We start from the raw sequence: 17990 nt of genomic DNA on the forward strand, positions 1-17990 counted from the left end.
GTCAGCATTCTTGCTCGCCATTGCATAGCATGTTTCTATATTCAAAATAATTTTATTTGTCATTTGGAAGAAGAAAAAACAGAGTTTTTCCTGTTCGTTATGGGTGAATTAAAATGAATGTATGGTATTCATTTATTTATTTATTTATTTATTTGATTGTGATTTGCCTGTAGAGAAAAAAATATTGACTGAACAGCTCCCCCATGTGGCAAATCTGCAAAATTTACACAAGTGCGTTTGGAGCTCAACAGGTGTGGAAACCCAGACGGTCAATGGTGGAAACATCCAATGACTCTACCTTCCACGTGAGTGTTTGAGTGACGTGGGAGAGATTATGACACGGACCCAAGCCGGGATAACTGTCAGTGGTCAGCATGAAGCGCACGTGTGATGTCACGTTGGGACCAAATTGCTCGCCGGTGCGGACAGGCCGTCAGCAGGTTGCCCTGCGAGCAACTTCGCCAGCACGATTTCAGCACAACTGGAACCGTTATTGAACCCCCGTCGTCATAAAACTTGTTTATGGTGCGGAGAACCATTTCTGTGTCATGTCGATTGAAAGTAACTCCATAGAAGCAGATATTTTCTCGGAGAGCGGGGAAGAAAGTTCGTCATTTGGCTTTGGAGATGATCTGGAATTGAACCCGTTCGATGGGCTGCCCTTTTCCTCTCGGTACTACGAGTTGCTGGAAAAGAGAAGGGCTCTTCCAGTGTGGAAGGTCAGGAGACAGTTTGAAGATGCTCTAGAAAACAACCAGCTGGTTATTGTGTCTGGAGTAGCACAAACTGGCAGCAGTACGCAGGTAAGGAATATACACTCACAGTTACTGATAGATGTCAGTGACTTTTTCCTCATATTTTCTTGAATCTCTTTAGATTGGGTTTCTATTGTTTTAGAGGGGCTAAGATGGCCCCTTTATTTTAAAGGCCATCTTAGCCTGCTTCATGGTGTAGATGGGTTCTGGTTAAGCGATTTTCCTATTCTACTGGTCTGGCAGTAGTGAACTGATGGACATTATCTGGCAGTAATCTGGCTCATTCAGTTCATTCAGTTTAACAAAGGGAATAATTACAAATAGACAAAAGGTTTTCATTTGGCTGCAAGGCATATTTTCCTACTGGGGCAATAACAGCTTCCAACTGGAACATTGGATACAAATGTTGGTATTCTAAGATGATTTTGTTAGTTAGAATGAAATATGTATTTTCCAGGTACGTTTCCATAGATTTTACATCTTAAGCTGCTGAAAATCTAAGTAGGTTTACGAAGGCTAAGTTAATGGATATTCTTCATAATGTTGTCCAGGAGAACATCCATAATTTTTCCCCCCAGCATAATTCTGTGTGCACCTTCACATGGTTGCCAGATGCTCAATCCAAATTGGTTAGAAAAGAGAAAGTATTTCTTTTCCCCGTGATTTGATACCATCATAAAGCTTCAACTTCCCTTGTTTGTGTGAGCAAAATCTGCCCAGCTCAGCAGATGTTGTTGTCACAGAGAGGCTGCCCAATCTGCAGCCTGCCTGCTGGCTTGTCACTCTGTACAAAGAATTTCAGCTGCCTTGTTGGGGGACCTCCTGCTGCTAAGCCCCAATCCGCTAGAGCCGCCACATGCTGCCGAAGCAATTTTGCATCATGAACAATAATGCTATCGGATCTTCTGCCACTATTTGTTTAGCTCGCGCAAGAGTTCTTAATATAATCCTCAAAGCATGCTCTATACTTCAAAAAAAACGAAGTGATACGATTGGAAACACTGCAGTGTTTATGGTGTGAACTTTTTTTTGTTGAACATCTCCTTTCAGATTCCTCAGTGGTGTGCAGAGTTCTGCCTGTCTGCCCAGTTTCAGCATGGCCTGGTTGTGTGCACACAGGCTAGCAAAAGGCAAGCTGTGGATCTTGCTCTGCACGTGGCCGATGAAATGGACGTGAACATCGGTCATGAGGTGGGCTACACCATCCCTCTGGAGACCTGTTGCTCCTCTGACACTGTCCTAAGGTTTGTTGATGGTTATGTTGTTTAGTTCCCAACAATCAGCAGTAGCGCAACAACTTGGTGCGATATTTTGCAATGCCATTGTCAAAGTATCCACTTCTTCGCATTTAATGTAGTTATTTAAATTTAATTCGCCAGCCAGGTGTGTCAACATTTGTATTTTGAGACCCCATTCATCCAAGTTTTAACATACGAAGTAATGACCAGTGTAAAAACAGCAATGGAAAGGAAAGAAAAACAAAAACTGTCAATTTTTAATCTTTCAGATATTGCACTGATGACATGTTGCTGAGAGAAATGATGTCGGACCCTTTTCTGGAACAATACGGAGTCATTATTATAGACCAGGCCCACGAGAGGACAGTTAGCACAGACATCCTGCTGGGTCTCCTCAAGAACGTCCTCTTGCAGAGGCCTGAGCTCAAGGTGGTGATCCTCACCATGTCCGCTGTGGTGGACAGGCTCCTGGGCCACTACGGAAGTGTCCCACTCATCAACTTGGAGGTCTCTGGTTCTCCTGAGGTGGTGTATACCAACATGAACAACAAAGACTATTTTTACCTTGCACTCGCCCTGCTTCAGGAGATCCACCTTACCAAAGAGATTGGAAATGTCATTGTGTTTTTGGCGTCAGAGGAGGTAAGATAGGTTTTTATTTTTATGTTAATCCAACAGCTATTTGTTCAGCCAAAAGTTGGTGCTTAAAATCTGTTTTAACAAGGGTTGAATATAATGTTTCTAAAAGGATGTCTGCAGAGCTTGGAGCATCATTCAGAGTGAGAGTCCCAGACTGGAAGAGGGACTGGACCAAATCACACCAATCGTTTTGTGCCCAAGCCAGCGAGGGTTCTCACCTTTACTGATCGAACAAGCAGGCGCCACAAACTCCAAGAGGGTTTTTCTTTTGACCCATAAACAGGAGGACGTGTGGTGGGCTGGGCAATCGGTCAACTTTGTCATTGACACAGGCGTCCAGAAAAAAATGGTAAAAGCATTACTACTTCAAGAGATTTCAATAATGAAAGTATTACAGTGCTGATAGTACACTTTGTATTTGCCAATCTTTTTATGAAGATTTACAATCCAAGAGCAAGAGCTTTCTCTGAGGTGCTTCAACCCATCAGTCAGTGTCAAGCAGATGTGCGCAAACACCTGTGTTCACCAGCAGGTGGATCTTCCAGCTTAAATTCCAGTCAAACTAAGGACTCCTGTTGTACGAATTCACATTTTTATCAAAATGTGCTTTGCTTTTGTTAGGTAAATGTTTCCGACTGTATCCTGAAGCGAGTCTACCCATGGCCGAAACCTACCCACAGATCTTGGACTGTAACATTACACCAACTGTCCTTTACCTAAAGAGAATGGAGATAGCGGGTCTTGGGCAGTGTCACTTTATCGAAAGACCAGGTAAGGCATCCTGCCAACCCGAATGAATTCTGTGTAATATTTATATCTCTAAGTAACCGATTCTCACAAATAGCCTTTTCCTATTTTCCTAAAAGATCACAGCAGAATTTGTTCTGGGCATCTGTTTGGGTTCATCCCACCTATGGTTTAGCTGAGTCGAGAGCTCAGCAACCAACTATTGTCTGAGTTTTGCCCCAACTCCCAGTGTGAACAGAACAGATACAATGAGACCAATACATCAATGGTTATGCGATATATCTAGTTTAGTGCTGCACCGAAATAAAAGTGAAATGGAGGAAATAATAGATAAAATATATATTTTTACATTTGTTTCATTTGTGACAGATCCAGAAGGTCTCATGCAGGCCCTGGAGGAGCTGGACTACCTCGCAGCTTTAGACGATGATGGGAACTTGTCTGAAATTGGCATCATCATGTCTGAAATCCCTCTGGATCCTCAGATGGCTAAAGCTCTCTTAGCGTCCTGCGAGTTTGACTGCGTTAGTGAGGTGCTGACAATCGCAGCCATGCTGTCGGGTATGCGCAGTCCGCATGTGCAGCTTGAAAAATTTTCGATTCATTTTAAGGAGCTTCTGTACGTCTTTGTGTTTCAGCACCAAGCTGCTTCCTGCGGCCAGCTGGCAGCACGACCCAAGAGGCGTTCAGGTGTCAGAGAAAGTTCCAACATCCTGACGGCGATCACTTCACTCTCATAAATATCTACAATTCCTTCAAACAAAAACAAAAGGATCAATGTAAGTTGCGCTGCTCTCAGTATAGAGTTCCATTTCTAAATTTTATGCTGTAAATTTTAAAACAACCGCCTCTTGGCACCTCTTGAATTTGACTGAAATTATGAATTCAACTTGGGGGGAAAAAAACAACTGAAGGTTATTATATAGTACCATTAGAGAGGGATGTGTGAAATAATTATAGCTAATGAAAATCCCAAGTTTTTTTTTTTTTTTTTTTTCTAAGCAAACTGGGAAAACTAGAGATCAAGCATCTAAATGCTGTGTATTAAGGACTTTTTGAAATCGTTTTAGACTTGGATGTGAAAACTTGGTGCCAAGATTATTTTCTGGATCATTCGGCTCTGAGCATCGCTGACGCTATTAGATCAGAGCTGACTAGCACGCTGAGCCGAATTGAGCTTCCCATTTCTGAGCCAGCCTTTGGAACCAAGACAAACACTAACGACATAAAAAGAGCCCTGCTGGCTGGATTCTTCATGCAGGTAGGAAATAAAAGCACATTAGTGATATTTCTTTGTACTCTTCAGCTTCATTCATTTTTATCATTTTCCTCTTTTATTTTTTATTTTTCCCATTTGCGGAGATTGCTCGAGATGTGGACGGATCGGGGAATTATCTCATTCTGACGAACAACCACGTGGCCCAGTTGCAGCCATTCTCTGGCTACGGAGTTCAGCCACACAAACTGGGCCTACCAGAGTGGGTGGTCTTCAACGAATACGCCCTGTCTGAAAACAGTTTGAGAACAGTGTCGGAGATTTCCCCTCAAATGTGAGTTTAGTTCAGCAGACATGTGCATATGAATTATAAGTAAGAGTTCTGACACTTTTTTTTTTTTTTTTCCATTTTCTAACCTGGGCATTTGAGCACAAAACATTCACCTTGAACCTGCTTTTTAATAAGTTGTAAGAACATAGATCAGAACAAGTACCTGTTGAACAAATATTGCAGCCTGGTTTTGAATCACTCTCAGAATAAATTCAGATTTTTGGAAGCAAAATTTTATTCCTTTTATTTCTCTAAAAATCCTAAAAATAAGTTTTTGGTAGTTGAATAACTGAAATTCCTATTTATTCTAAATGTGAAGTCATATAGAGACTGAAAAGGGAAGTAAAATAGCTGTTTTGAAGTTGTGTTTGTAATTGCTCATTTATTCAAAAAGTCAAGATCAAAACACTGTTGGATAAACTGTTAAAGTCAAGGAATGATTTTCTAAGGTACTTGAAATAAATATTAATCATTAAGAAAACCAGTACATTTACTGAACATTTTTTGGACTTGTTCTACAGAAACTTGTAGGACAAACTTTTCCTTAATTATTTATACCTGGATATGACTTACAATAGTCAAATCAAATATTTAAGAAAGTGTAGGAATCCTTATAATTGCTCCTGTTTGAATTACCAAACAAATATTTATCTTAAAATACCTACAGATTTTTTTTTCTTTTTGCTCTTTTATATGAACTACATTTTCTTGGAATGTATATTTTTAATATGATTTTGTGTTTTAGGTTCAATGAAATGGCACCGATGTACTTCTTCTACAATCTGCCCCCTAGTGAAAGCAAAGACATACTGCAAGTCATGTTGGACTTCGCGGAATCCAGACGTTGCACAAAGAAACAAACCACAAACAGAAACAGTGACACTGACAGAAGCTGTGCAGCTGGAACACAAACTGACAAATGTGTGATTCAGTGAGCTGAAGCATCTGGGTTTTACGCAAGTAAACTATTTGGAGCAGACAGAACCTACAGGGGTTGTTTGTAGCCTGAAAGCTTTTGTAAACACTTCACTGAAGACTAAAGAGCCGACACTGAAAACGGTATCAGTAATAAGTTCCAGTATGTAGATTTGCTACTTTTCCAAAGATATATCCCAGAGTACTGTGTGTAAAACAACTAAGTATGCCAAAAGTTATTTCAGATGCGTAAGCTGTTATATTTCTCTCTAGATCAACAAACAGCCTTAGGAGTTGAAATGGAAAAACAAGAATGAGCTCTTAATATTTCAGAGGTTGTTTTTTTTCTTTTGCAAGATGTAATCATGAAGCTTCTTTGAAAACTGCTGAAGTGGACAAAACAGGATTTCAATATGAAAAGCATACATTTACTTCATTTGACTTAATTACAACTTATGTGTAGTCTTATTGTACAGTAAATTTATTCAGACAGAATTAAAAAGCTAGTCTTTTAATTGCTGTTGCCTTGTACGTATTTAGCCACAAAAGCTGTTTTTAGAATCAGGAAGCCACCAACGGTAGCCGAGGTTTTAAACAGCCTTTTTGCATAATTTCCAGATTGTCTGAGTCTTGGCTCACACAGTCAGGTATTCCTTTAGTTTTTCCATTACAGCAGGCATTCTGTCCATAGGAATCACCATCACCGTCCTGAAAGGCTTCATGGGAACGTCGTCAGACGACCACCTGCCACTTAGACAGGAATCTGCATCCTCTTCTACCGAGTAGTGGAACTTGATGATGGCTTGCTGTAAAACAAAAGCTAAGAATAAGCTAAAAGCAGAGTCAGTGAATTTGGATTTTATTTAAAGATTTGGTAATTCAGTAAAATATTTTTTGGGGGGTCTGGGGGTTAATTCTTATGATTTACAACTCAAGAAAACCCAATATCTGTTTGCCACAAATCAAAATCTTACGTAAGCCCAATAAAAAGCATTTTAATACACATTCTGAGAAATATGTTCGTGTACTGTATTGCATAATAGTTCAGTACTTGGTCAGGTCTCATTTTGTATGATCTCCTACATTAATGTGCTGACTTTGAACTAGATGAACACAGAGGACCAAAAACAGTTGATTTCCCACTCATGCACCTTCCACCACACTTTGTCCTTCCACTCAACTTTACATTAACTTCAGATGCAGCACCTTATGTAGGCAGTAACATTCGCCTTTTTGTACTTGCATTTAATGACAAACTGAATTTTTGGTTTTCATCAGCTGTAAGTCATAATCTAACAGGAATAAACACCTCAAATATATCATGTCACTGTGCAATCTATGCTACTTTCACATTTTGAATAAAACTACTAAAATGAACTAATTATTTCTGATTTACTGGGACCTGTAGATCCAATCTGGTTTAAATCTTCCACAGCTTGTATGATTTATGACTGTACCTCATGAAAGAATTCCTCCTCCGCATTGATAAACATGTACTCCTCTTTTGGAGCTTCTCCCCTAGCTGGGATGCTCTTGGTTGCCTCTTTGCACGTCTTGCTGATCATCAGGCAGTAGTGACACCTCCCGCTCGGTTTGTTTGTCCTCTGGGCGTCTGCCATTTCTTTCCTGGAAGACCAAAATCAATTTTGTTTTAGCAACCCGGATTAGCCGATGTAAAATATTTGAGCCAGGAAGCGATAAGAAGTAAAACCGAGGACCCACTGGAGCTGTTTATGGAGAGGAAGGGCGATCTGTGGAGGTACGTTGATGAAGCGCTCGCTCAGCAGCAGACCCACAGGTTTGCTCGTGTCGCTGAGGATCTTCTCGAGCTGTTCTGTTGTGCTGTGAGGAGCGTTCTTCTCACACTGGTCCACTACCAGCTCCTTGACATCCTCCACACACTGCACACCCTGCAAAATAAAACATAAAAATAATCACCCCTTACATTTAAAAGGGATTTCAAAGCATTTTTAATTCCCAAGTTGCGTCTTTCCCGAGGCACAAATTTAAAACCCATTCAAAGCATGAATACAGACATTAATCATGAATTTATGGACAATATTTCTACACAGATCACGCTTTAAATATGGCGGGAAATGAGAAGGAAAAGAGAGCAGAGAACCGGATGGATGATTCGACTGAATGGTTGGTTTGATCTGTTGGGTGATTTGGGTGAACAGATATTGTTTGACAGAAAATAAAATTGATTGGCTAAACAACATCTGCATGTACAGATGAAGGATGCACGACTGGATTGTTGGACAGATGAATGATTGATTTTTAGCACCGGGGACAACCTCTCAGGGTTGCGTATGTCTGCAATGTTACCTTTCTCTCTGTCAGGTTGAGCATAGTGATGAACCCAAACACTTCATCTGGATCATCATCATCGCTGTCCTCTGGCACTTCGGCTTGCTGCAGCCAAACGAAGGGACAACGTTAACAGAAAGCAAGTGAGATCAAAAAGCATGTAATGTAATGATAGACCCACCTTGACCACACTTCCAACGTGATTCTGCTGGATAATAATGTCAGTCATCTCCGATACGTCCACGTGAGCCTTCAGGAAGAGCTGTGGCCAATCATAACAGAAGTGACATCAATAAACAGCTCTCTCGGGCAGACCAGATTTTTCATACAAAGATACGGTTTCTTACCCGATTCAACAGCTTCTTAACGCCGTTGAAATCATTGGATGAAATGGCGTGCGCCTCAAAATCCACCAAAACCTCCTGAAAGAAAAAGTGGAAAAGGTGAAAATTACAGACCAACAGTAATGGCCAAAAGCTTACGTGTTTAATCTAATAAAGTAAACGCACAAACGTAAGAATGTGAAGCAAATTTCGCTTCACGTACTCCAGCAAAGCAATAACAAGAAAAGCGTCAAATAAGGTTCGTGTGCAGACCTCGTAAATAAACGGAAGATTCCAGCTAACAGGCTAAGGATGCCATTTAAGTACTTAATGAGTTATTTGTTGTTTCACCTCATTAATTTCTTCATCGCTGTCCTCCTCCACGGACTCATCATCATCCTCGGGGTTCTCATCCGAGCTGTTCTCACTTTCTTCGGGATTTTCACCCACGCCAACTGCTCTCCTCTTAGCCGAAGAAGCCATGCTCGCAAGCGTGAAACACGTTTATTTTTAGGTGGGCGGGGAAAGGGTCATAGTTCAGGACATAGAAATAGAAGACCAGACGCCGCTATGATCTCTACGAAAGGATATGTCAACTCTCGCATTCTTAGCTTTTTTTACGCGTCTTTCTAAAAAGTGGCACTCGCAATATGGCAGAGAGGTCGACGTGCGAAACAAACTCGTAGCTCTTGTACCCAGCTTCTATGCTCTTCGACATCTATTCAGCAGAATCTACGCAGAAGCTAAAGCCCGGCGGCCGCCATTTTGGCTCTAAACGTACAGGGTTGTCGCTCTCCGCTGTACATGGGAACCGCAATGTCGGCTTGACTGCAAACAGGAGATGGAATTAACTATTCTCCCTAACCGGGGAAAACACAGTTTAGACGCTATCAAAATCAGCAATACTGGGGAAAGCACAACCGTATTAAACGCACGGTAACATTTTTTTTATGTGGTCTTTTAAAATTAACACTTGTTCAGCTGATTGTGCACACATCATTTATACGTTAAAAACCTGCAATACGTCATCTGTGGACACCCATTCTTGATCATACATGAGAACATCTGTATGGAGAGCTGAAGGTACGTTATATCTTGATTTTAATCAAAAAGTCCAAACCGTTTCTGTTTTGTCTATTTTATAACTAGTAGCTTTCGGTATATTCTCTTCACTATAGCTAATGTGTCACCAATAGTAAACAATAACAATCAGGCTGCAGAACACTCAGTTGTATTCCGAAAATATCACTGTGTGTTTAACTTTAAAGGACAACAATTGTAATTTCTGTTTGCTGCTAGTGAATATTGCCAGTACTTGCTGTTGTTCACCAGCACAGTAAGGGTGAGTCAATAACGTTATCAGTATGTGACAGTTTTAGGGAGTGACTGACTTATAAGAGCCTCCACACCCACTGTCAGTGGTCGTTTTTCTACTTTGGGTTTCTGTATTCCGTTGCCCTTTCAACAAAAGAACCTAAAATCTTACTTTCTCCGTATTCTTAGTTATCTAGCGTTTCTTTGCCAGGATGCATGTATTACTACTTAAAGAGCCGAGAGACGAGGAATCTGCACCTGATCCCTACATGAAGGTAGAAGCGCACTTATCCGAATCCAGAAGAAACCGTAGTAATGTGATTGATGAAATGGTTTTTATGTGTCATTTTCTGCGTCTAAAGGAATTGGAATCGCATGGACACAAAGCAACACTCATCCCTGTCTTGTCTTTTAAGTTTGTCTCATTAAACACCTTTTCTGATAAGGTACGTTTCATTATAAAGGAATAAATATCTCCATCATGCATAAACAGAAATGCCTTTATGTTTGCAACCCCTGGAACAAAAATGTTCAACAATTCAAAAATTGTAATCTGTTAATGCTGTATCAGCATAACCCCACACTGAAAACATAACCTTTAATATGAGTACTGTATTAGAAATAAGCATCGTAAATTCATAAAAGAAACATGGGTTTTTAACAAGTTTTTAAAATAGAATGTATTGCTTTTATTAGCTTTTCCAGCCGGAGAAACATGGTGGCCTGATCTTTACCAGTCCCAGAGCAGTGGAGGCTGTGAAGATGTGTTTAGACATGGGAGGAAGGAGAGAAGGTGAATTTATCCCATAAAATAAGCACATGCTTTAAGCATTAGCAGACATTTGTAGTGTGTTTCTCTGGAAGTTAAATTTTACATTATGATTGGCAAAACATGTCTTCTTTATCCAGAATGGAATAAATCCATAAAAGACAAATGGAACTCAAAATCCATATATGTGGTCGGGAAGGCAACCGCAGCATTAGGTAAGCCGTTGAGCACAATTTTCTTAAATCAGCGTTTCCTAAACGTTCCTAGTGGATATTGCACCTCATAAACTATTTATATCTGAGTGCGACATGCACCTGGTGCTTGCAGACATGTGTGAAGAGGTTTGAGTACGGTCAGCCAGTTGTTAGACACAAGTGACGGATTGCTGTGACATACAGACAACAAGCAGGTGGAAAACTTCCCAATGTTTGCTTAACTTCTCCATTGTCTATTTAAAAAAAAGAAAAAAGGCTGAATTTACTTTCTCTGACACATACACCGTTTTTATTTTTGCAGCAGTGTGTAAAATGGAATGTTTTATCCTTGTTTGCTTGAAATGAAGTTTTCACTGTTCTATCATTTGCGGTTGCTCGTGTAAAGCTGCAGGTGTTTTACGTAAACATGTGGATTGGGATGTAGCGCTGTCTTACAGATGATCAGGATATTCTCAATTCAAGGCCTTGCAATAGTAGTAGTTCAACTTTTCCACGTTGTGTCTCATCACAACATGAAGCTTGAATATTTTATTGGGATTTTTTTGTGATGCATACATTTGAAAACTAAGCCTGATTTTACTTTGACTCCACAATTTTAATCTACTTTGTGTTGGTGTGTGATATGAAATCCCTATGAAATATATATCTCCATTTATTCCTTACCTCTTTCTAATTTCTTCACAAACTCTTCCCATGATCTCTCAAGTGCTAAATGTCTTTGCAGACTGAAAGTTTGCTCTGGAAGAGACCAATTTTCATTATATAATACTGCTTGTGACGTCAGTCAAAATAGGATTTTGTGTAATTTCATTGTTGGCAAAAATAACATCTACTTGCAGAGCTATAAGCATATTGCTGAAGTGCACAAATTAGTGGAATTGTTTGATTTAATTATACAAGCAATGCAAAACATGACAGATTGACAGTCAAATAGATATTTTAACACACTCGATTATCAAAAATTGTTACATGAAAACTCGACATAAAGAAGATGATCTAGTGAAGAATGATCAGCATAAGGTTTGTGTTCATCTTTGTTCTGTTTGCGCTTTGCTCTGTGCAGTTCAAAGTCTGGGTCTGAAGCCCCTGGGAGAGGACACGGGGACAGCTGATGTCCTATCACGTCTTATTATTGAAAGTATGATGTGATCTGTATTGTTCTCTCACGCTTATTAGGCAAATTGAAAATTTCTATTAAGCACTGTGACGTGGTCCTTCTTTCTGTCTTAGGAGAGGACACCGATATCCCACCGCTTTTTTTCCCCTGTGGCTCAATTAAAAGAGAAGTCTTGCCCACGGCTTTAAGGGAAAATGGTAAGCACTGTCTTTTATTGTGTCTCACAATTAAAACTTAAGTCCATAAATGCCCTCTGGGGTTAAGCTAATTAATGAGATAATAACTGCACTACCTTCGTCACCGTGGGGGATTTATTTCTTTGTTTCCAGGGGTTCCCTTAGAGACGCTGACTGTCTATCAAACGGCTGAACATCCAGATCTTGAGAAAAATCTGAAAAACTACTTCACAGAGCAGGTGAAACCAAACTTCTTCTGTATTTTCAAGTAAAAAAAAAAAAATTAAAAAAATGCTGTTTAATATATTATAAATAGTAACTTACTTATGTACTCACAGGGAACTCCAGCATGTATAGCTTTCTTCAGTCCATCCGGGGTGAAGTTTTGCCTGGAAGCAGTGCGAAGGCTGTCGGGCGAACAACTCAATGAAATAAAGGTATAGTTTCTTTATAATTGCTCACAAGAAGATATGAATCGTTCACTGGTTCTTTTATTTTTCTAAAGAATTCCAAGTCAGAAAATACTACACCCATACTTACTTATTATATTCATAAGTACTTGCTTGCAGACGTCTTCTAAGCTTTTTCACACATTGTCACATTACAGCCACAGCGTAGTTTATTGGAATTTTATGCGATATGCCAACACAAAGTAGCGCAAAATTTTAAAGTAATGTCATGTATCCCAGTATATACATGACCATAGGTATTGTCTGTTTTAGTTTGTTTTAAATCTCTCTTTTATCATAAGAAATGTAATCCTGTGGCTCTAAATTAAACCCTAGATTTGCAAAACAAGTAGAGACGTTTCTCAAACGCCTTGCAAAATGTGATTTTTACAAAGTATTGATTAAGGACTGCTGAATACAAATACGTGCCTGAATACAAATATTTGCGTCTGACTCAATTTGTCTGTAGTTTGCCGCCATCGGGCCGACTACACGGGACGCCATGGCAGCGGAAGGCCTCTGCGTGAGCTGCACAGCTGAAAAGCCAACGGCGGAGCATTTGGCAGCAGCGATAGCCACGGCTCTACAGTGACCATCCTGAGTCATCTACTCTTTAAATCCGACCAATCTATCTGTTGTCTGTCTGGTTCAACATTATATAAAAAAAAAAAAGTCCAATCATGTTTAATATTTTGCTGCTCATGTCACCATTGCTGGACTTAAAATTTGCACTGAAAAAATGTTTGTGTCATGAAGGGTCAAGGAAGTTTATTTTATTTCAAACTTGTTAGTGTTGAGATTAGTTTTTTAAAATAAAGCTTGGTTAATGTGATTACAAATGGCAAGCTGTGTTTTGTTGACATCGTTTGTTGTTCGCATGAAAGTGAGATCGTAGCCCAGTCCACAGGTTAGCGACTGTTTATCTAAGTAACTGGAGCATGAATAACACATCCAGTTGTATTCACCGAGGAGAAGTTTACTTTTCACACACAACTAAGGAAAGTGGCTAAAAGTGGGTGTGTAGAAACTCAGGACTTGCTTATAAAGCAGTGTTGCTCTGTCCTTGGACTACTTGGTTCCTCCACAAAGGTCAACGAGTCGACTGGAAACACGATGCTGACTATTATCCAGCTGATGCTTTTAGTTTTTCTGACAAACCCAAACCATGCTGAGAAACTTTTCCACAACAGGGATCATTCCGACATGCAGATTCCTACATCTCACCAAGCTCCTGTCATAACAGACGAATATGAAGCGGAGGTAATTATTCAAATTTTATTTTTTCCATGTTTTACTGACATTTTAATGAAACTTAAATGGAAAAGAAAAAAGAAAAAGCATGTAAGCTAACCTTAGTCAAATTTGCTGATGTGCTCATGGTACGTGTATTATGCCAACATTGGTGATATGCTAATATTAACATACTTAGGGGCTTATTCCATATAAAAATTACAAGTAGCAAAAGTCGCAGCCATGGAATTGTGAAAACGCTCCTTGGTTTGATGTTTAAATGGCTGCAGACAACAAAAAATAACTGGAAAACATTTCAGCAGGAGGATCTCAATACGGTTCATAGTATTTTTACAATAATTGTCTTGTGGATATCCTTTCAGTTATTTCTTTCTAGGTATGGATTTATCAAACCAACCCAGAGGGAGGAGATCCAGATGAAACAAAGTGGCATTTCCTTCAGTGATGACTTCCTGGATGACTTTCAAACTGCAATCCAAGAGGGAACCTCAGTGCCTCATTCAAGGGACATACCTAAAACTAGTCATGGCGAGGTCCACAAAAGTGAATCTGAGAGTCAAGCATTTGTTTCAGCCCTTAAAGAGTTTCAGATGGTATCTGGACTTCCTGTTACAGGAGTGTTTGATGATGCCACCAAGGATGCGATGAACAAACCAAGGTGTGGGGTTCCTGACAAGGAGACAGACCCAAATCCACATGTTGTAACAGAGAGCCACATCGGTGGCTCGGAGTTGGAAAACAGTTGGAATGAAACTTTCGACGAGGCCGACGGTAACAACACAGAAAGCAGCATAATTGGCAGCTCATCAAACTCTTCTGAGGACGATATATTAAATTTTAACGATACAGAAAGCCTCCTGACTATTTCAAATGATACACACAAAAACAATAGTTTGGGTAATCCAACCGGAAACAGAAACAGCAGCAGCAGCAGCAGCTCAAGCCAGAGTCAACCTCTGCAGAACAGAAGGCGTCACCTTGCTGATCTCGTGTCAAAAAAGAGGCAAAAGCGGGATTTGACAGAATCTGGGTACATGGCGTTTTCTAAGGACGTTCTGAGGTGGCGGTTAATTGGAGAAGGTTACAGTAGCCAGCTGACCGTTGATGAGCAGAGGTACATCTTCAGGTTGGCCTTCAGAATGTGGAGTGAGGTGTCTCCGCTGGAATTTGTTGAAGATACTTGGTCACCTTTGGAGGATGTTGATATCAAGCTGGGCTTTGGCACGGGTGGGCATTAGTCAGTATGTCATATACTCACTTTGTCATAATGCATTGTACATAATTTACTGGGTTTTAGTAATGTCTGTCACTCTGTAGTGAACTTTTGAGCCAGAGTGTTTTACAGCCACAAATTTAAATGTATTTAATCAAAATTGTGACTAACTTACAGTAGCATTGGTCAGATGAAACCAAAATGGATGTTTCTAGCCAATATGCAAAAGGTGATGTGAAAATATACTGTGCACCAAAGCATATTTATGTGTTAGGATGACTCATTCAAAGTTCCAGACCTAAATATATCCGAGTGGAAAGATTTAAAAAAAAAAAAACCTGATGCTCACAGATTGGTCTTTATCCAAACTGATTAAGCTTGAGCTGTTTGGCAAGTGTTTCAGTCTCTAGATGTGGAAAATATAAACCAAAAGACCTGGAGATATGCTTACAGCAAAAGGTATTTGTCAAGTCTAGAATGTGTTTTCACAATTTACAAGTATGAATATTTTTTTAACTGAGGATGGGGGGAAAAAAGAAAAGAATTTCAGGGAAATAAATGCATTACTTTTGCATTAATAAATACTTAGAGGAATCAATACTCTGTATTTAAATTGCCACAATACAATATACCTTAGATTTCGTCAGTGATAAAATGGGTTTTTTTTTTTGGGGGGGGGGGGGGGTTTTGTGCTAGTGGTTTTCACAGATTAAAATTTATGTTTTAAAAATTCCTTTATTTATTGTAGAATAATTCAGTCAAACTAACTACTGTAGATTTTAAAATAAAGCTGACAAAGGTGATTAGGATTAATCAAATAGCCTTTTGATGCCTAATTGAAAATCTTTTTTTTTCTTTTTTTTTAGTTTTTGGATTATTTTATAATTTATATAAATGAAAAATAGGAATCATTTTTTCTTTTCTTTTATCTTTTTCTTCACATTGTCCCTTCCTCACAGGAAGACATCTGGGATGTAATCAAAAGTTTGATGGCACTGGTCAGGAATTTGCCCACGCGTGGTTCCTGGGAGATATCCATTTTGACGATGATGAGCATTTCACTGGTCCCAGTTCTCACACTGGTATAAGCCTCCTTAAAGTAAGTAAGTATGCTGAGTATAGCCAGTTACTACTGGAAAATCTAAGTGTCGACTGACTGCCCCCTTTCATATCCTTCCTCTTAGGTGGCAGTTCATGAGATCGGCCATGTTTTGGGGCTGCCTCATATCTACAGGCCTGGATCCATAATGCAGCCCAGCTATTTGCCCCATGAATCCAGCTTTGAGATGGACTGGATGGACAGAAAAGCTATTCAGCATCTATATGGTGCTCTAATACTAACACTTCTTGGACACACTCAACTAAAAATCCCAAGAGATTCAGTGTGGGATAGAGATACATAACAATTACATGAGATTGTTTTTGTAATTGCTGCTTATTTCTCCTCACGTTTGCACACCCCCCCCCCTTCCCCAGGTGGCTGTAAAGGCCGGTTCAGCACCGTGTTTGACTGGATCAGGAAAGAGAAGACGCCCTACGGGGACGTAAAGATCCGCTTCAACACGTACTTCATGAGAGACGGCTGGTACTGGCTGTACGAGAACAGAAACAACAGGACGCGCTACGGGGACCCAGTCGCGCTGCAAATCGGCTGGCACGGGATCCCCAGCGATGGAGTAGACGCGTACGTACACGTGTGGTCCAGAAGAAGAGAGGCCGTTTACTTCTTTAAAGGTAGAGAAACTATTTCATTTCCACCGTTTTCCTACAAGTGGGACATTTGAGGGGAAGTCCGTGTGACAGCCTGTCGCTGTTGAAGGTCTGCAGTTCTGGAGATACGACAGCGAGAACGACCGGGTGTTTAGGCACGACTCTGAGGGCCGCCGCTATCCGAGGCTGATTTCTGAGGGCTTCCCGGGGATTCCCAGTCCGATTGACTCGGCCTTTTATGACAGGAGAGACTCCCACATCTACTTCTTCAGAAGAGCTCAAGTAAGAAACAAATTCTTGGATTTATATTGCAGTTAACTAAGTGCAGTTTAATTATTTAACCTTTGCAGTAAAAGTCAAAGCAAGGGGAGAACAGATGATTAAATGACATCACCCAATCATTTAAATCTTTAACAATACAACACCTGGCAGTTGGCTTGTAAAGAGCACTGGGTAATTGTTTTTTTTTCAGTGTCCTTTGGGAGCGTATTCAAGCAGACAAAAGTCCTACACTTTCTCTGGTATTTGTAATTAGTCAGATCTCTGTTTTGCGAAATGCTCCAACTCTCTCCGTCTGAACAGGTGTATGCATTCAGCGTGGAAACAAACGGCTTGGCGAGTGGCTTCCCCAAACACATCCGAGATGTTTTCCCTCCGGTGGAGAGCGGAGACCATCCAGATGGCAGCATCGACGCTGCCTACTTCTCCTACTCCCACAATGCCCTCTTTCTGCTCAAGGGCACGCGCTTCTGGCGAGTGGTGGGCAGCCGCGAACGCTGGCGCCGGCCCTTTCTGCCGCGAAATGGCTTGATGCCACACAAGGAGGTGGATCAGCAGTGGTTCGACATCTGCGACGTTCATCCCACCTCGCTCAAACTAAGCCGCTGATGGGATGGGGTGGGGGAGCTGCAGCAGAGATAAAACACATCACTCATGTTTACAGATGTATTCTGCTGCTTTACCTTTTGCGTGATGTAGGCCGTGTAATCTTTTCGAAAAGACAAAAACAACTCTGTTGGCATGTTTTTCACGGAAGTGTGCTGAAATGTATGGAACAGCTGCTGCTGGTTTCTCTTTCATTCGTCAGAGAAGCAGGTAGATTTGCAAAAGATGCTTTTAGTTCAAATGTTTGGAGTGTTGACGTGAATAAAAATGCAGAGTATTTACTCGTTCTTTTGAGTTTTACTTTCAGTGATCTGAAGCAAAGCTGGTCAGGTCTGTTGCCGTCAACAGTTATGAGCCTTTTTCCAAAAAGGAATTAAAGATCAAACTTTTTTTTTTTCGTTACATAAGAAAAATGCA

At 40.4% G+C, this 17990-nt stretch overlaps 4 protein-coding genes across 9 annotated transcripts; 3 read left to right on the forward strand and 1 right to left on the reverse strand.

Annotated features, from left to right (window-relative positions):
• The first annotated feature begins 214 nt into the window (after positions 1–214).
• Positions 215–6332, forward strand: LOC106942887 (putative pre-mRNA-splicing factor ATP-dependent RNA helicase DHX32). Its single transcript, XM_015026234.1, has 11 exons — positions 215–803; positions 1806–1999; positions 2263–2635; positions 2742–2981; positions 3071–3164; positions 3254–3403; positions 3749–3940; positions 4018–4158; positions 4450–4640; positions 4742–4929; positions 5672–6332. The coding sequence occupies exons 1-11, from the start codon at positions 549–551 to the stop codon at positions 5859–5861; spliced, it is 2208 nt and encodes a 735-aa protein (XP_014881720.1). The 5' UTR covers positions 215–548; the 3' UTR covers positions 5862–6332.
• LOC106942888 (protein BCCIP homolog) lies at positions 6258–9164 on the reverse strand. Its single transcript, XM_015026235.1, has 7 exons — positions 8826–9164; positions 8499–8573; positions 8333–8413; positions 8170–8256; positions 7564–7751; positions 7299–7467; positions 6258–6647 (listed from the first exon to the last, which is right to left on the reverse strand). Exons 1-7 carry the CDS (start codon positions 8955–8957, stop codon positions 6477–6479), a joined length of 903 nt encoding a protein of 300 aa, XP_014881721.1. The 5' UTR covers positions 8958–9164; the 3' UTR covers positions 6258–6476.
• Positions 9165–9305: 141 nt separating this feature from the next.
• LOC106942890 (uroporphyrinogen-III synthase-like) lies at positions 9306–13357 on the forward strand. Of its 6 annotated transcripts, none has more exons than XM_015026241.1 (10): positions 9306–9557; positions 10000–10063; positions 10151–10234; positions 10485–10581; positions 10698–10772; positions 11836–11910; positions 12003–12086; positions 12219–12304; positions 12404–12502; positions 12984–13357. In XM_015026241.1, exons 2-10 carry the CDS (start codon positions 10001–10003, stop codon positions 13104–13106), a joined length of 786 nt encoding a protein of 261 aa, XP_014881727.1. In that variant the 5' UTR covers positions 9306–9557; position 10000; the 3' UTR covers positions 13107–13357. The 6 variants fall into 6 exon arrangements, with proteins under 6 accessions (XP_014881727.1, XP_014881723.1, XP_014881724.1 ...); XM_015026237.1 differs by having other exon boundaries at positions 9308–9557; positions 9978–10063; XM_015026238.1 differs by lacking the exon at positions 9306–9557 and adding an exon at positions 9568–9816 and having other exon boundaries at positions 9978–10063.
• Positions 13358–13438: 81 nt separating this feature from the next.
• LOC106942891 (matrix metalloproteinase-21-like) lies at positions 13439–17855 on the forward strand. The gene is made up of 7 exons (XM_015026243.1): positions 13439–13747; positions 14128–14992; positions 15938–16077; positions 16163–16304; positions 16455–16712; positions 16798–16970; positions 17271–17855. The coding sequence occupies exons 1-7, from the start codon at positions 13628–13630 to the stop codon at positions 17574–17576; spliced, it is 2004 nt and encodes a 667-aa protein (XP_014881729.1). The 5' UTR covers positions 13439–13627; the 3' UTR covers positions 17577–17855.
• Positions 17856–17990: the final 135 nt, after the last annotated feature.

This window comes from Poecilia latipinna, unplaced genomic scaffold (genome assembly GCF_001443285.1).
Source record: "Poecilia latipinna isolate Pla-1442-1.1 unplaced genomic scaffold, P_latipinna-1.0 Scaffold4648, whole genome shotgun sequence".
Taxonomy (NCBI): Eukaryota; Metazoa; Chordata; class Actinopteri; order Cyprinodontiformes; family Poeciliidae; genus Poecilia; species Poecilia latipinna.

Coding starts and splice junctions, on each gene's coding strand:
- LOC106942887 (XM_015026234.1), top strand. CDS start 549: ATGTCGATTGAAAGTAACTCCATAGAAGCAGATATTTTCTCGGAGAGC. Junction 804..1,805: donor AAACTGGCAGCAGTACGCAG/GTAAGGAATATA, acceptor ATCTCCTTTCAG/ATTCCTCAGTGGTGTGCAGA. Junction 4,159..4,449: donor ACAAAAACAAAAGGATCAAT/GTAAGTTGCGCT, acceptor AAATCGTTTTAG/ACTTGGATGTGAAAACTTGG.
- LOC106942890 (XM_015026241.1), top strand. CDS start 10,001: ATGCATGTATTACTACTTAAAGAGCCGAGAGACGAGGAATCTGCACCT. Junction 10,064..10,150: donor CACCTGATCCCTACATGAAG/GTAGAAGCGCAC, acceptor CTGCGTCTAAAG/GAATTGGAATCGCATGGACA. Junction 12,503..12,983: donor AACAACTCAATGAAATAAAG/GTATAGTTTCTT, acceptor ATTTGTCTGTAG/TTTGCCGCCATCGGGCCGAC.
- LOC106942888 (XM_015026235.1), bottom strand. CDS start 8,957: ATGGCTTCTTCGGCTAAGAGGAGAGCAGTTGGCGTGGGTGAAAATCCC. Junction 8,414..8,498: donor TTAAGAAGCTGTTGAATCGG/GTAAGAAACCGT, acceptor GATTGGCCACAG/CTCTTCCTGAAGGCTCACGT. Junction 8,257..8,332: donor ACGTTGGAAGTGTGGTCAAG/GTGGGTCTATCA, acceptor GTTTGGCTGCAG/CAAGCCGAAGTGCCAGAGGA.
- LOC106942891 (XM_015026243.1), top strand. CDS start 13,628: ATGCTGACTATTATCCAGCTGATGCTTTTAGTTTTTCTGACAAACCCA. Junction 14,993..15,937: donor CAAGCTGGGCTTTGGCACGG/GTGGGCATTAGT, acceptor CCTTCCTCACAG/GAAGACATCTGGGATGTAAT. Junction 16,078..16,162: donor CTGGTATAAGCCTCCTTAAA/GTAAGTAAGTAT, acceptor CCTTCCTCTTAG/GTGGCAGTTCATGAGATCGG.